The sequence below is a fragment of the Podarcis tiliguerta genome (genome assembly GCF_965153285.1).
Source record: "Podarcis tiliguerta genome assembly, chromosome: 16".
Lineage (NCBI taxonomy): Eukaryota > Metazoa > Chordata > Lepidosauria > Squamata > Lacertidae > Podarcis > Podarcis tiliguerta.
The window spans coordinates 39,872,426-39,890,143 of record NC_139549.1 but is presented as its reverse complement, the minus strand read 5'-3'; the positions used below and the strand labels follow the sequence as shown (position 1 = coordinate 39,890,143).

General features: G+C 44.6%; 1 protein-coding gene across 1 annotated transcript in view; it reads right to left on the bottom strand.

The window, feature by feature from the left end:
- ATP6V0A2 (ATPase H+ transporting V0 subunit a2) overlaps positions 1-17,415 on the bottom strand; it is a 29,614-nt gene extending 12,199 nt beyond the window's left edge. The window contains exons 1-11 of the mRNA XM_083419030.1: positions 16,852-17,415; positions 13,233-13,311; positions 10,210-10,307; positions 9,144-9,281; positions 8,765-8,865; positions 7,743-7,869; positions 5,356-5,438; positions 4,007-4,100; positions 2,424-2,636; positions 1,502-1,652; positions 790-929 (exon numbers count right to left, since the gene is read on the bottom strand). Of these exons, the coding sequence (XP_083275156.1) occupies positions 790-929; positions 1,502-1,652; positions 2,424-2,636; positions 4,007-4,100; positions 5,356-5,438; positions 7,743-7,869; positions 8,765-8,865; positions 9,144-9,281; positions 10,210-10,307; positions 13,233-13,311; positions 16,852-16,968 (1,341 nt within the window). The 5' untranslated portion in view covers positions 16,969-17,415. The remainder of the gene's footprint in view (positions 1-789; positions 930-1,501; positions 1,653-2,423; positions 2,637-4,006; positions 4,101-5,355; positions 5,439-7,742; positions 7,870-8,764; positions 8,866-9,143; positions 9,282-10,209; positions 10,308-13,232; positions 13,312-16,851) is intronic.
- Between the last annotated feature and the right edge of the window lie 303 nt (positions 17,416-17,718).

Here is a 17,718-nt window from a genome sequence, read left to right as displayed (position 1 = left end):
ACGTGGTACTGCAATGTGTGGTAGAAATTCAGCAGAAGAAGCAGCCAATCTTAGTAAGGATGCAATGTGCTTTGTACATAAACATATAAGAAACAGCTCTGCCGGATGCATTCAGCTTCCAAAAGTGGTCAGCCAGATGCCCCCAGGAAGATCACAAGCGAGGAATAAAGATTTGATGAATTACATCTCTGCTATTTAGAATTGACCATCAGTTTATGCATGCCTTTGGGTAAGTGCAACACATGGCGCTTCTACACTAGAAAAAGTTGTCACCTTCCATACAACAATGGATGAGTGATTTGCCCTCCCTTGCCCAAATAAACAAGAGAAAAAAGGAGCTAATAATGCACGGCCACTCCATCCAGGCAGCATGGCTAATGATCAGGACGCTCAGTTGTCCAAAAACAACTGGAGGGCTTTCTGCAATGTTTTTGGACTACACTCCCATCATTCCTGACCCAGTCCTGACCACTGGCCATGCTGCCAGGGCTGATGGGAGCTGCAGTGCATCAGGATCTGCGGACCCTTCGCAAGATGCAATTCAAGTCCAGCTTCCGCCATCCCTGACTAGTGGCCATGCTGCCTAGGGCTGCCAGAAATTGGAAGTTCAGCATGATCTGCAGGGACACAGGCTGCTCAATTCTGCCTTAAAGTATTCCCCCTTCTATGTGGCAGATACACATGAAAAACTCCAGTGGGGGGGGGGGGGAGAACTAAGGGGCCGTTTACAGAAATAGAAATATTGAAAACAATACTAGAAGAAGAAAAAGAAGAAGATTTCATCTGTACCTCGTCTTGTGATCGCAGGAGTTTGGGGTGTTTTTCATATAATACCATGAACAATGCAAACAGGAACATTATGAAACCATGTCCACAATCTCCAAACATCACAGCAAATAAGAAGGGAAAGGTGATGATGGTGAAGAGAGCTGCAAAATGAGAGGGACAAGATTTCAGCTTTATAAGCAACTATACATAATGCATAGTATCCAAATTCTCCATAAGCTGCCTATGCTAGCTTACTCAAACAAGTCATTGTTTGAAAGTGCCAGAATCTGGCTCATTTTGGCCCTTGAAAGAAGGGAGGAAAAGCATAATCCAGCCACTGCTCTGCTCTTCCATGTTCCTCCTCAAAACCTGGGCTTTCCATGAACATTTTTGACGCTCTCTCTTGGGCTGTATGTCAAGCTTGTTGATTTCAGTGGGTCTGGTCTGACATGCCAAATGCAATCTAGTTCTCCCCTATCCCAGTCTACTCTGCTCATCTGCTACCCAGGGGGCATCTCCCCTCTGTCCACCTGGATGTGTAACCAGCTGAATTTACTTTGCGCTCTTATGCACTCTGCAGCACACAGTAAACCATTGTTGCTAACAAGTGTTAAATAGCAGACACTTTCCCATGCCTTATAAAGATTTCTTAAGAAACTCCTGCAACCATTCCTAACCAAGAAGAAAAAATAAATCCTGCTTCTCAATAAGTATCTTTCAATCCATGACCCACCTGGATTAACTTCCCTGTAGCTCCCAATCCCATAAGCATCAACAATGTCCTGGAATCCAGAGGTGAATTTATTGGTACGTATCAAAGTTGGAGGCGTTTCTTTTGTTGGTATCGTGTTCATGAACGAAGGGACAGACGCTCCACTTTCACTCTGGTTACAGAATTTAAAAAAGGAGACCGGTATCATTGTTTGAGATGCTGGAAAAATAACACTGATTTCCACATTCTGTTATCCAGACAATGAGCATGAGCAGAAATGGGGTGGGGATGCGCAGAGTCAGACTTGAGCCACCCCAGCTCTGATGATGTACACATACAAAACTCTCCATGTCATTCACATGCTAGAGTACATGCTTCAGAACTAGGTGTGCAAACCCCTTTCTGCAACCATGAGATTCAAATGTGTGTATGTCAGCCAGGACGAGCCTGTGCAACTCCAGCCTTCCACCTCACCTGATGTCCACAGAGGTCTACAGACAATCCTCAGAAAGCCTTGCTATTTACTGAAATTCAGCCATATCCTGTTCATGCAAGGCACTGAGTTTCATTATCCATGCAACTCAGAGCCGCCTCCCTTCTATTTATAAAGAAATGCATGCAATTTATCATTCATACTGAAAACCCTGAATGCTACATGCTGCCAGTGCAACATTCTCTACCATTCAGTACATTCAGCGCAGTGCAGTGGGTCCCAAGCCCACTCCCTCCCTGCTGAGATGAAGACAGAGAGTCTCCTTGCTGGAACGTCAGGCACATGATGCAGATCTTTTTACTCCAGCAGGCACTTTAAGAGGTTGTCTGGTTTTATGATAAATTTTATTGTCCCATTTTCTGTGCATTGTTTTTACGTACGTTGATTATAAATGTTAATAATTATGTGGTATAAAAATAAATAAAGCAAACTAAAATTTAAATCACTTACAGATCCTTCCTCGAGGGCTCGGCGCATGTTTGGCAGGTCAGCCACTGGGCACCAGACCTCAGCAATCAGGCATTTGTTGGTGACATCAAAGCTGCAGAGATTCAGCACGTGGTAAATGGCTTTCATCTTCTTCACTTGGACATCCCAGGTGTAGATAGACTCAGATGCCTTGCATAAAACTTGCCGTAAATAATCTTCAGTTTTATGCAGTACCTTAGTTGTTGTTTTTAGAAAAATATTTTAAACTATAGCAAGAACACTGAACAAACAGGGCAACTTTATACAAAGTTCACACAACTGCCCTCGCTAACTATGCTCACATAGGTCTTTCAGTATTGATTTTATCTACTGGCAGCTCAAAAGCTATTCCATCTGGTTCAGGCGGCCCAACTAAAAATGCTTTCAAGTTGTAAGAAATAAGAGTAGGGTTGTACAGTCTCTCCATCAAGGGGCACATTCCCTCAGGGAAAATCGGTTGCCCCCCCCCCCCCCGTTTCTGGATTAACTACTCCAGAATAAAGGCCGCCCTGCTACAGTTCCCACATGCCTACCTCCAGTTTGAACTGCCAACACACAAACATAAGACGAACCAAGTGGCGCAGGCCAATGGCCCATCTAGTCCAGGATCCTGTTATCATCATGGCCAGTCAGATGCCTGTAGGAAGCCTGCAGTCTGGTTCCATCCCAGCTCAAGTGGAGCCCATCTGTTTTGCACTGGCCCGCCTTGCCCGGAAAGTTCTCCAATATCTAACAAACCCAAACCACTCCTCCCACCACCACTGTCTCATCCACACACTGAGACTACAAAGCTGCACCTGCCCCTTTTTAGGAACCAGCAGAATTTTCAGAGAGCCTCTGCAGATCTACCCAGAAGTGAGTCCCACTGGGTTGGATGGGTATCAAGAGAAATTATTTTCTTAGTACAACAGACCAGTACAGCTACTGGAAAGCAAGTAATTATATTCTGGCTTGAGTTTATACACATGCTTTCACTCTCTCTTACAAACACACACACACACAGCGAGGGAGGGAGCACAGATGGCAACCAATTTCTTTCCAGGGAGTTGGGGAAGTGTCTTCTTTTCCCCAAGCCATACAACCAAGATTTTTCCCCCAATCAGTTTATTTTTTATCAAATAAAGTATTGCCCTTTTTATCTGTTCTGAGAAACTACATAGAAAGAGGAGAGGAAATGCACTTTAAAGGGCAAAGGGAGGGGACCAAACAGGTAGGAATGACCTTTGATAGAATGGAAGAGTGCGGTAGCTACAACAGGTGTCAGGTGCTGAACAGAAGAGGCCTGTCTTTTAGATTTCGACACATTTTATATGTAAAATCCTATGCCTGAGTACACATATAACAGCTCATAAACTGTAAAGAGTTCCCAGAAAGCAGAGCCACTGTTGCCAACACCTGCAAAAAAAGTGGAGCTGATCATCCCTCGTTTACATTAAAGTCCATATGTTTGAAAGTTGGCCCAACCTCTTCCTTTTAAACATGCACTCAGAACTGTAGGTTATGTATTAACCTTCTTCCATGAGATGATTTGTGCCTCCAAGGTGCACCAGTAATTTTCTACTCACCATATGAAGATCCTGAATGCGAACCTGGAGTCCTTCCATAACTGTTCGGCGCTCCTCAGGGGTGCTGGGATAGGGATAGACATGGCAATGGTAGCTGGCAAAAAAACAAAAATAGTCTACATAAAAGAGCCCAACAAAGAAGAGAAGAGCAGAACTGCAAAACAAAAGCAGTAGGAACTTAATCTGGTCTTGCAAAAACAACACAAAAACAAAGCCTAAAATAGTTCTGGAATACAGTGGTGCCTCGCAAGACAAAATTAATTCGTTCTGCAAGTTTTTTCGTTCTGCGAGTTTTTTCGTCTTGCGATGCACCACTGTGTATTGACGGTTTCCCATAGGAATGCATTGGTGGTTTAAAAAAAAAGGCGCAAGACGTTTCGTCTTGCGAAGCAAGCCCATAGGGAAATCCGTCTTGCGAAGCAACTCAGAAAACGAAAAACTCTTTCGTCTTGCGAGTTTTTCGTCTTCCGAGGCATTCGTCTTGCGAGGTACCACTGTATAGGAAGCTGCTTTATATTGAGTCAAGAACGCGGTTTATCTATCTCAGTATTGTCTACTCTGGCTGGCAGTAGCTCTCCCAGGTTTCAGGCAGCAGCTTTTCCCAGCCCTAACATGGAAACACCAGGGAATGAACCTGGGACCTTCTGCATGCAAGGCAGATGCTCTACCACTGAGCTACAGCCCTTCCCCAACTTTGGATACAGAGCTGAAGAAGTCTGCCAGGGTGATGGATCAGCACAGCAGCTGTCAGACTGTGTACCAGGAAACAAAGGCGCCTTGTAAGTTTTATCAGGGGTTCCGGGTTGAGAAGTTCAACAATGGCAGACAAACTCTACTTAAAGACTTTTTGCCAAGAATAATTTGCAGGTATTCAGTAAGGATCAGAGTTATGGTCAAATCAATATTACTGTATTTAATTGAACGTAATGCTCACCATTTTTGGCCAAATTACATCACAAAACATAGGGTGCACATTAGATTTGCTGGAGCATTAGATTTGATTGCAAGCTTGAAAAACACTGCTAACATAGCAAATACTTTTTTGGTTTCAAGGTTTCGAAAACTGAAGTGTGCATTAGATTCACATAAATATGGTATGCTGCCACCTTACTAAAGCTAGGCAGGCCTGGGTCTGACCTCCAGGGAACCCTGTGCAGGTCACCTTATTGCCACGGAAGAAATGCAAGATACAAATGCAATTAATAAGCACATATGTAGCCACAGAAGTCATGTTTTAAGGCACACATTCAGTTTCCCAATGCCGATGCTGTTATTATTTTACAAAGTGGTCAAAATATAAAAATCTCAGTAGGAAAAAGTAAAGCAAATTAAAGTATGTTAATTCTTACCAGTCACATATTTTCTTAACTTTCTGGCCTATCTGTTCACCCCAATAAGATATTAAGAAAACAAACCATTTGGTAGGTTCTCCCTGAAAAGTAAACATAAATTGTTCAATTAAACTTTGGCCTACAGTTCCACTTTATTGGTGATCGACTAACCACTCATATTGAACCAACTGCACAATTTCTTTTAAAAATGAATTTTGATACACAAAAAGTAGATAGGGGGTTTCTGTAGTCTGTGAAGAGATTCCACATGCACAATGCTCTGGTACAGGCTTAACTCTTAAAATCCCCAATGAACAGCAAAATTATGGCTAACCTTATTGAGACTGCTCCCATTCGCCTAGTGCCTGTATTAGAACAATATCACAAGAAACCACGTTTTGCCAAGACAGGAATGAGCTACAGCCTCAGGCTTGCATACTTCCCCCACGCTGATCCTCTGGTATAGCTGCGAGGAGGGGCTCAGAACCTTTCATCTCCATTCTTTATTAACTGCACCTTGTCAGTTGATCTTAAGCCTTTAATCAGTGCTTTAAAATATTTTTTAAAGAGAAAAAGTCCCGGTACTCACCATGAAGTTGTTACAGTAAGTGCCACACTTTTAACATGGGGGGGGGGGACTGCATGCCCTTGAGCAGGGGTAGGCAACCTAAGGCCCATGGGCCACAAGCGGCCCACGGGGGTCGTTTAACCACTTCAAAACGACCTTGACAGATTAGAGAACTGGGCCAAAACAAACAAGATGAATTTTAACAGGGAGAAATGTAAAGTATTGCACTTGGGCAAAAAAAAGGAGAGGCACAAATACAAGATGGGGGACACCTGGCTTGAGAGCAGTACATGTGAAAAGGATCTAGGAGTCTTGGTTGACCACAAACTTGACATGAGCCAACAGTGTGACACGGCAGCTAAAAAAGCCAATGCAATTCTGGGCTGCATCAACAGGAGTATAGCATCTAGATCAAGGGAAGTAATAGTGCCACTGTATTCTGCTCTGGTCAGACCTCACCTGGAGTACTGTGTCCAGTTCTGGGCACCACAGTTCAAGAAGGACACTGACAAACTGGAACGTGTCCAGAGGAGGGCAACCAAAATGGTCAAAGGCCTGGAAACGATGCCTTATGAGGAACGGCTAAGGGAGCTGGGCATGTTTAGCCTGGAGAAGAGGAGGTTAAGGGGGGATATGATAGCCATGTTCAAATATATAAAAGGATGTCACATAGAGGAGGGAGAAAGGTTGTTTTCTGCTGCTCCAGAGAAGCGGACACGGAGCAATGGATACAAACTACAAGAAAGAAGATTCCACCTAAACATTAGGAAGAACTTCCTGACAGTAAGAGCTGTTCGACAGTGGAATTTGCTGCCAAGGAGTGTGGTGGAGTCTCCTTCTTTGGAGGTCTTTAAGCAGAGGCTTGACAACCATATGTCAGGAGTGCTCTGATGGTGTTTCCTGCTTGGCAGGGGGTTGGACTCGATGACCCTTGTGGTCTCTTCCAACTCTATGATTCTATGATTCTATGATTCTATGAACCAGCCTGCTCGGCAAATCCCCATGCGCTCCACTAAACCGGCGCAGCATGGCACAGGGACTCACTTCTGCAGTGTCAGAAATTGCACCTGTGCAGACGCCGGAAATCACAGGCACACACGCGTGCACAATCCAGCACACGGAAGGATCTCCGCTGGAGTGAACTGGCCCAGGCAAGGTAAACCTTGTCGACCCCTGCCCTTGACTATCCTCAGAAAAAAATACTGCCCTTAACTATGGTTTGTTTGAAACTTCAGACTGTGAGCTACAAAGTTGGCTTGTTTCAACAAACCATCATTAAGATTAACCATACTTTAAGGTTCAGATGAAACACACTGCATTTTATTCAAAACCAGATGTGAAAGTTTGTAATCTCTTCCTCAGAGCTACTTTTCAGCCATGGTTTACTTCTTGCAGAAGTAACTCAGTTCAAACCCAGTTCAAATCATGTTGTCATATACTGTACTGGTTTGTAGCTGATCTTTAAACATGCTTTAGCTATTCAGACATAAAAGCTTAACCATGGTTTAGAAAAACAAGTCACAGTTAAACATTATGGTTTGGATACTGAGTAAGCAAGTCACACTTAGGTGCCATACTTTTCACAAAGTGGGAAAAGTTATTGTAAACTGTCTAGAAGCCTCTTCGGCTAAAAAAAATGAATACAAATACTATTAAATAATAAATACTCCATTTCTACAGGATCCAAGTGTGATGAACTTGCTTTGGATCCAGCCATAACCACCTGAGTAGCAACATATACTTTGCATGCAGATGTATAATTTAGATGAGGAGGTGGGCTGATCCAGCACCGACCTTCAGAAACAGGCTGGATTATTTATCTATCCTGATTACTCACGGTATCTGGATCTTCTAGGCACTCATCCAGTTCTGAATAAGAAACAATTGTATATCCTTTGCAGACTCGCCATAGCATTTTTTCAAAGGCTTCAATTTTTGCTCGGTGAACTAAGCCAGATATAAATCTACATTGAAAAAAATACAAAGTATAGAGCAAACTTTAAATTTTATTACATGAGCATTTGGACCAGAAAGGATACCATATTCTATCATTACATGCCAGTGAAGTTAGGAAGGGCTGGGCATTCACAGATTATCTGTAAACTAAAATGCCTCTTCCACTGAGGTGCACATGGAAACCACTAAAATTACACAAGTTCATACCAAGTGAGCTACAAGATCCCAGCACTTTTAACAATTTTTAAAATCTACTAATCTCCTCCTTACTTAAAAACACAATAGCCACATGAAGGGAACACAATTGGCTATCAAATATCAAACCATGTAGAGCTCAATTCAGTATGACACTGATTGGTGCCAAGTGTTAATACTGTCAATTTGAAGCTCTGAAACAAGTTTTAAGCTGCAAATCTGAACTCACTTACTAGGGAGTAAAATCCACTGAGATTATTGGGGTTTACTTTGGAGTAGGCAGGTTAACTACATAAAACTATGCTCATGCAAGCACTCACCCGCATGCATGACACCTAAACAAATAGGATTAATGCAGGCTCACTTCCTCACTAGAAGGGAAAGACTAAAGAAGAGCTAAATTATTCCAAAAAATTGCCATATCTGTGGCACCATCAAAGTGGTCAGGCCTTCATTTTCATATAAACGCGAAATGACCATTAACAGCTAAGTGCCCAGCCGTCTACAGTCGTACCTCAGAAGTTGAACAGAATCTGTTCCAGAAGTCCATTCAACTTGGAAACCAAGGCACAGCTTCCAATTGGCTACAGGGTTCTAAAGAACGTTCGCAAACCGGAATGACAGTTTGCGCCATTCGGGAGCCAAAACGTTCGACTCGCAGGGCATTCAGATCCAAGGTATGACTGTATAGACTTTTTCATCACTTACCCCAGTTTGGCACCGAGTCTATGCATGCAGTTGTAGTCGGCTAAGCGGTCCGTTTCCAAAGTTGGGAATTCTTCATAATTCGTAAGTAAACAGGACTCAAACTAAAAAGAAAAGAATGAAAGGAAACACTTCTTCAAATGTGCTAGGGCTGTGCCCCAATCACAAGGGAATGATGATCACCGAGAGAGATGGGAAACAAGGCTTAAGGCTACTGCAGTTGCCTGCATTCAATGGCATTCAGTGCCTCACGGGATTGCAGCAAGGCCCACTGCTGCAAGAATCCAGCAGCCATTACCAGGTACTAGGTGGGACCCAGAAACTGGCCTGTGGCTCACTGCCTCCCTTCTGTACACCCAAGTTAAGGAGCTTTGCCATGTACCTCAGCAGTTCTTCTGACAAAGGACCGGGTGACCCGTAGCATGTGGGTATATTCCGTCAGCTCAAGGAGATTCTTCCTCAGCTTCTCTTTATTTTTCGTCACTTCTCTCAACTCCACCTCCAACTTCTGCAACTGCTCCTGCGATACAAGAGCAAAAGTGCATCCCCATTCTGGCTCCAGATGTTGTATGGCCACAAGTCCCATGACAGTCATGCAATTGTTACAGTGCTGGGCTAGCACTGGGTCTACTGTACAAAATCCTCAAGGCTCAATATTACTTTCTGAAATAAGCTTATTGCTGCCATCCATCTGTTTCACAAAACATTGGAGGCGTACACCTTTGGGGGTCATGTCAAACCACTGGGGAGTTAGCTAGTCACTCTCAATTTCGATTGAGTCTCAGTTCCATAATGTAAAATTTGTTTAGTAGTTGCATCATGGTAGTCTGCTTCTCAAACTCATTCCTGTCTGTTTCCCTTACCTAAAGTACACAGCTTTTCCTTCTTCCTCTCCGTCTTTCCCCTTCCTGAAACGCTGCACTGCTCTTTCCTCTTCTCTGCTTCTGTCTTCCATCTCTGGCCTTTTGAAGTGGCCAGTCCTTTGTGACTCTGCCTGCCCCCTTCAGTCAGTCAGTTGCACCTCATGATGTTTGCAAGCTCTGGGCACCCGCATACATCATAAGCAGGCACCACAACTCACTGGTATTCCCAACCAGTCCCACTACTGTGACTCAAACAGAAGAAAAACCACTAAGCCCCAATTTACCACACAAAAATGAAGAGGGTATTTAGTATTTCTTTGGCAACTATTGATTTAATTCTGTACCAAGATGAAAGATCTGTACTCTCTATTCAATGACGCTAAGCTCACTGGATGGGCCCAAACAAGTCAGTGCCTCAGCCTAAACTGCTTCACATGGTTGTTGTTACAAGATTAAAATGCTACTCATGAGCTTCTTGAAGGAAAGTTGGGACTCCGAGCATGCAAGCTCTCACAATTGGCCCCAAATAAAGGAAAATAAGTGGACTACCCTTTAATTTCAGAAGATCCCCATTCCACAAAGTACCTGAATCTCCAGCATCTGCTTAAACGGAGGGGCAGCAGGGGTAACATCTCCTTCTGGCAGAGGAATGTCCGCTCTCTTAATTTCTTGCACAAGGTATCCTGGAATAAAGGAAAGAAATACTTTCAAAGGAGTATTCTAACTCAAGGAATATTGTTCCACGAAAGGTTTGCTAGGGAATGGGGAATTTTTTCAACTCTCAGGGTTATTATCCTTGGGGAACACTTGGCTAAATAGATTTGGCGGCTGCTCTGGGAATACTCTGCATTGCAGAGGATGCTAAATACCTTCCAGGGCTCCCAAAGCTCAAGGAGGCCTCTCCATAAGCCTGTCAGGCCACAATGTTACACCATGTGAACTGAGATGTACAGTAGAATGTGATCAATTCTTTAGTTTGCAGAGGCTGCAAACTAGAAATCATCAATAATTTATTTATTTGCATTTATTAATCACTTCCTATGAAAGTTCACAAAGTAATAAGAACATATATACAAACAATTAAAAGAATTTAAATATAAAACAATTCCAAAACCAATACAGACTGGGACAAAAATCTCCACTTAAAAGGCTTGTTGAAAAAGGAAGGTTAAAAACAGGGAAGGAAACTTTAAAGTTTCCAATTGTTTCTTTGCAGCTGTGTCTCTACCCACCATGCATTGCAGGGGGTTGAACTAGATGTCCCTCAGGGTCCCTTCCAACCCTACAATTCTATGACTCTATGTGACACACCAGAGGTTCCCCACCTCTGTCTGAGAACATCTTTTCCCAACCAAGTGCCATCCAAGTAATTTTGGACTACAATTCCCATCAGCCCCAGCTAGTTTGGTCAATGGTTTGGTCTCATCAGATGTCAAGGAAATAAACAACTATCTGACTTCTAGAAGACATCTGAAGTTTAGGGAAGTTTTTAAATGTCTGATGTTTTATTGTATTTTTAATATGTTGTAGGAAGCAGCCCAGAGTGGCTAGGGAGACCCAGCCAGATGGGCAGGGTATAAATATATTATTATTATTATTATTAGGGATTGCAGTAGTTCAAAACACCTGGAGGGCACTAGATTAGAGGATGCTACTTTGGATAATTGGATCTTGGGCTTTACAGATGGTGACTCAACCAAGTTTCACTCACACTTAGTCATGTTCATGAATTTCACTGGGTCTAATCTGAGAGCATAGCTGAATATCCCTTCAAGGTTTTTTTAGAGCTTTAAAGGCCAGATTCACCCCTTCAATTTGAGCCCCAAAAGAAATTGATTTGGATCCACAGTTTGTTGCACTGAAATCAATGAGACTTAATTCATTGACATGTCCCATTAAGTCCCACTGATTTCAATGGGAATGAAGTGCAATTTATTTAGTCTGGATACAATCCATTGGCTACAAGAATAAGTTGCACAGGGCAGGTGTTAGTTATCAGATCATCATACTCCTATCAACATCCCTGCAGCCACATTTTGAACCATGTTTCCAACTTAAGGGCAACCTCATGTAAAGAGCAATGCCATAATCCAAGCAATACATGTATGGAGCAATTTAACACTTGACAAAGCTGTTGAAGGTGGATCACTTACATAGTCACCTGACAGCAAATTTCAAAATCTGTAAAGGTAAAGGTACCCCTGCCCGTACGGGCCAGTCTTGACAGACTCTAGGGTTGTGCGCCCATCTCACTCAAGAGGCCGGGGCCAGCGCTGTCCGAAGACACTTCCGGGTCACGTGGCCAGCGTGACATTGCTGCTCTGGCAAGCCAGAGCCGCACACGGAACGCCGTTTACCTTCCCGCTAGTAAGCAGTCCCTATTTATCTACTTGTACCCGGGGGTGCTTTCGAACTGCTAGGTTGGCAGGCGCTGGGACCGAGCAACGGGAGCACACCCCGCTGCGGGGATTCGAACCGCCAACCTTTCGATCGGCAAGCCCTACGCGCTGAGGCTTTTACCCACAGCGCCACCCGCGTCCTCAAAATCTGAGCACTTAGTAAAACTAACAACTGTGTTAAGCCAGCAGTTTAAAAGCATGAGAATGCAATTTGCAACACAGAGCAATGCTTTCAGCAATGCTAAGGATTTAAATAGCTTCTAATCACATTGTTTGTTAATAGGCTTATCTCATTTCCCTGAAAGGCCAAGGGGGGCGGGGAATGATTGAATAAACCAACAGCTCCGATTTTTGGAAAGGGAAATAAGCATGAAAGCTGAAGCAAGGGTGGCTTCAAGTAAAAAGAACTGGGCCTGGACCTCAGCCACTATTCTTGCCTAAGTAAACTCAGTTTCAAATTGGTAGACTACAGAATATACACCTATCTCAGTTAAACATGAGCCCCCCAAAAGCAGCACAAAATAACTATTGTTATTCTAGGCTGCATCAACATTAGTGTCCAGATCAAGGGAAATACTAGTACTGCTCTATTCTGCCTTGGTCAGACCCCACCTGGAATGCAGTGTCCAGTTCTGGGCACCACAGCTTAAGGATAGAGGCAAGCTGGGACGTGTGCAGGAGGGTGACCAAGATGATGCAAGGGTCTGGAATCAAGCCTTATAAGGATCGGTGGAGGGAGTTGGGTATGTTTAGCCTGGAGAAGAGGAGACTAAGATATAATACCCGTCTTCAAATAAATGAGGGGCTGTCAAATGGAGGGTGGAGCAAGCTTGTTTTCTCCTGCTCTGGGGGGTAGAATCCAAACCAATGGATTCAAGTTACAAGAAAGGAAGAACTTTATGATGGTAAGCACTCTTCAGTAATGGAGCAGACTCCTTTGGAAGGTGGTAGACTCTCCTTCACTAGAGTTTTTTAAGTAGAGGTTGGAGATTCCTGCATGCATTGCAAGGGGTTGGACTAGGTGACCCTTGAAACACCTTCTACATCTACAATTCTATGATTCCATGACACATGTGAAATGTGACCCTGAAATGGACCTCCCCACAGGGGAGCAGCCTTCTGCCGGGGTAATCAGGTATGCCTCCCCCCCCCCCAGTGTTTAATGCATGATGAAGAAGCAATCAGCCACCCTGCAGTTCCCAAGTTTACCAAGTATCCTTTCCATCTCTTCACACTTCTTTACTTCACCCACATATTTCCGTTGGAAGACACTGGTGCTTGGATTGAGCTGGAAAAAAGAAAAATGTTATTTGCCCCAGGATCCAACTTAAAAGCCCTTTGCATCAATACTTACAGTAGGGGTGGGGAACCTGGGGCCCTCCAGATGCTGCTGAAGCACAACGCCTACAATCCTGGACCATTAGCTATGCCGCCAGAGGATGATGGGAACTGGAGTCCATAAATGTCTGGAGGGTACCAGTTACAGGTAGGTAACCGTGTTGGTCTGCCGTAGTCAAACAAAATTTTAAAAAATCCTTCCAGTAGTACCTTAGAGACCAACTAAGTTAGCATTCCTTTTGAAATTCTCAGTCTCAAAAACCTATGTGTGCCATCGTCCGGGGTATGTTAATTAAAGGAAGAGAAACCCAAACCCTCCTTAAGCACACAAAAATATTTTGCATTGTATAAATCCTGGCCAAAGGGCTCCATTACAGTAAGTAAACAAATCTATGTATGGGGGTGTATTATAGTATTTAAATTCTGAATTCAGCTTTTGTTTACAAAATTATGAAGGCTGCAATATGAATAGTCATCTATAAGACTGTACTACTAATTTACAATTCTCTAACATAGAACCACACAAAAGTGTAAGAAAAGACAATCAACATAACCAGGGGCTAAATAATTTTCTCTACAAGTAAAGGTGAATGAACCCTAACATGAGGGAAACCCACATGGATGCTCAGTTTCCAGGTCTGAAAACTGGCTTTCTGCAGTATTAATAAACATGTGTAGAAATTTGGGCTATAAGTGTTAAATAGTACAAAATATCTATGGTGCTTAATTATTATACATCACAATACAATGTTTTAATGAAAAAAATCTGAGGATGCAGACTCTGGTACACCGAAGTTTATGGTGGTATAAATATAAAGTGCAGCAAGCTAACAGCTACCCCTCTGGAAATAGTTTGTATGATAAACTATGGTTAAAAGGAGGCTAGTGAAGATTATCGACTCCTCCAAACAAGATTGTAAAATCAATGCACTTAATTTTAACTTACCGGTGAGTCCCCATTCTATTCTGGGCCTGTGCACAGAGAAGGGGCGGGGAAATCGCATAAAATGGGGAGCACTCTGGAGAGTCCTCCTCAAACAAGCCCCATGGTCCCTCCAGCTCATGCAAGCTAGAGAGGCAGCAGAGCTGGCCCAGCTGACATGTGCGGGGACAGCTGACACTCACAGGAGCTGGACTGATAGCAGGGCTCAGCTGACCAACGCGCCAGCTCCACCACACCTCCAGCTCCCACAAACTGGAGGGGCAGTGGGGCTTGGTTGACCAGGTTCTCCCCATTTCCAGCTACCACCTCCAGGTACCTAGCACTGTGCAGGTGCACAGGAATGAACAAATAACAATGAACATAAATGAGGATTTGCCTGTATTTATTAATATATATTAAGCCTCAAACTGAAACTAGTTCAAGTGTTAATCTGATATTAGTGCTTCAGTGAGAAAGTGGTTTTTGCGTATCTACTGTAAAACTGCAGGAAGACAGATGTAAAACAAAGGGTCAAGCAAATGATTATTTCAACATAATAAATTATGAGCTAACATCTTAAAGACCTTTGCTCAAGAGCCAAGTCATAATTCCATATTCTGTTCACCAGATTCTAAAGGTAGGCCTAGAATGTCTGAGTCATAAAACCAATAAGCAAATGTAATAAAGACAAGGAAATAATGGACTTCTCAAACGACTTCTGTTAATCAGTAAATGTTTTGGACCCTGGAATTCCTATTACCAGCATGGAAGAAATGTTGTATGGTAGCATCCTAAATGTTGGAAAGTAGGACCCAATTAAACAACAAAACCCACAATGGGGCCCCCTAATACAATGCATAACAGCAAATCATTCACGATTCCCAGTTAAGCACCTGGTTATACAAGAGCACTAAAAGATTTTTCCTAGACTGTATGGGTTATAAGGCTTGTGAGAACAAAAAAAATGGGCTCACACATACAGAACTAGCTGGACGATACAATGGATCCTGGCCATCTTTATAAATAATTTGGATAAAGGTATTGAGGGGATGCTAATCAAATTTGTAATTTTAACCTTCTGTTGGAAGCCCCCCAGAGTGGCTGGGGAAACCCAGCCAGATGGGCAGTGTAGAAATAATAAATTATTAATATTATTATTGTTTGCAGATGACAGCAAACTGGGAGGGGTAGCCAATGCCGCTGAAGACAGAATTGGGATTGAAGGTGACCTTAACAAGATTGGAGAACTAGACCAAAATTTTAATAATGAATTTTAACGGGGACAAATATAAGTTTCAACACTTAGGCAGAAAGAACCAGCTGCACAAATATAAGATGGCTGGCCCGTAGTACAGGAATCAACAGTGTGATGCTGCAGCTATTCTAGTCTATTCTAGGCTGCATCAACCAAAGTCTAGTGTTCAGGTCAAGGGAAGTAATAGTCCCACTCTATTTTGCCTTGGTCACAGCACACCTGGATTACTGTGTCCAATTCTGGGCACCACAATTTAAGAAGGATATTGACAAGTTGGAAGGTGTGCAGATGACGGCAGCTAAGATGATCAAGATGTGGGAAGAGGTTCGTATCCGAAACCCTGGAGAGTTGCTGCCAGTCAGTGATGGCAATACTGCACAAGATGGACCAATGGTTTGAGTCAGTTTAAGGCAGCTTCCTATGTTCCTATGCTCCCCTACAATCCTGTGAGGTAAGTAAGCCTGAGAGACGGCAATCAGCCCACATGAAGGCTGAGCTGGGAGCTGAATCCTGCCCTCCATCTCTACAGTATGTGGCCTTCCCAATATTTCTGGGCAACTCACCGCTACCTGCAGGCTTTGGCCATGCTGGCTGAGGCTGACAGGAGCTGGAGCCTCCAGTGTCAACTGCAAGGGGCACACCTCTTCTCCACTTATTCACAGGGCTGCCTGATTTCTTTTTAAGACTGCTCCACAACTTCAGCCTTTCTCAAACTTGGGTTCCCAGATGTTGCTAGACTCCAAGTCCTTTCATCCCTAGCTAGCAGGACCAGTGGTCAGGGATAATGGGAGTTGTAGTCCAACAACAGCTAGGGACCCAAGTTCAAGAAACATCAGTTTATAGCATGACAGCACCAATGCTCTGGAACTCCCTGCCTATTGATATCAGGCAGGCACCTTTCACAGAACCACAGAATTGTAAGGGACCACAATGTCATCTTGTCCATCCTCCTAAAATGCAGAAATCCTATCCACAGCTGTCACTAGGCGGGCTTGAATCGCTAACCTTCTGGTTGACAGCCAGACAAGCTGCATTCTTTTCCAGGCCTGATGGAGGCAGAAGTTGTAAGACAAACCTGCCCAGGTGTTTAGAAAGCCTGTACGGGCTTTCAGTCTCGATTCTATGGTGGCCTTTAACTTTCTGTATGTTTTAAAGTTGAGAAAAAAAGTGATAGTTTCATTGTTCTGTTTTGTTTTTTTGTAAACCGCTTTGAGGGGTTCCTTCTCGGCACGCCCCCCCCCCGACAATCAAGCAGCGCATAAATTCCATGAACCACCAAATGAAGGCGCGCGCCTCTTGCTGCCTCGACTCACGTCTCGGAAGTGGGCGAGGCCGCGCTCTCCCAGGGCGCTGAGGCACTCGTAGGCCGAGCCCGCCTGGAGGAAGAGCTGCGCCAGGCACATCGTCTCGCTGCGGAAGAGGGAGCCCATGGCGGAGGGAGCCCAGGCCGGGCCTGAGGAGGCGCAGGGGGGGCGGCAGAGGCGGCGTCACCGGTCTCCTCGGCACCGCCTCCGCTCCGCCGTCGCTGCTGCTGCTGCCGTCCCGCTGCGGAGGCGGGTCCGGGGACTGGCGGGTCCCCCGCTGCCCGGTGCCATGGAGGGGAGGCAGGCGAGGGGGAAGGAGACCGAGTCACCCCGGCTTCCGGCTTCTCCTCACAAGTCCAGGCGCCGCCGAGAGAGACGGGGCGGGGAAAGCCTAGAGCGGCCAACCGCACGCTCACCTCGGAAGTTCCGGTCAATAAGACAGCGCCATTGGCCCGGGCGCTCTGCCCCTCGGCAACTCTATGGCGGGCCCAAATGCCGAGCGAGGAGCTGTTTCGTCTCTGTGGTAGGGAGGAGTAAAGAAGGGCCCAGCCAGGAGGGCCGAACGAAAGCGAGCCCAGAGTTCCTGTGCTTCCCTGGTGGGGCCGCTCCCTTGGGGAGAGCGAGGGAATTCCCAGGCTGCAGCCTCTTGCGCTGGTGCTCCAAACAAACTGGGGGGCGCGAAGGTGCAGGACTGCGGGGGGGGGGGGAAGGCCTTTGTTGAGAATTTATAGCTTGCCTCAAAGGCAATATTCCAAAGAATCAAGGAATCGGGGGTATCTCAAAAAACAAGAGCTCCTCCTTATTTTATTGTTTCGTTGTACTGTTCCCCCGATGTTTTGGGGGGTGATGTTGGAATTTCCTCCCACATGAATGTGA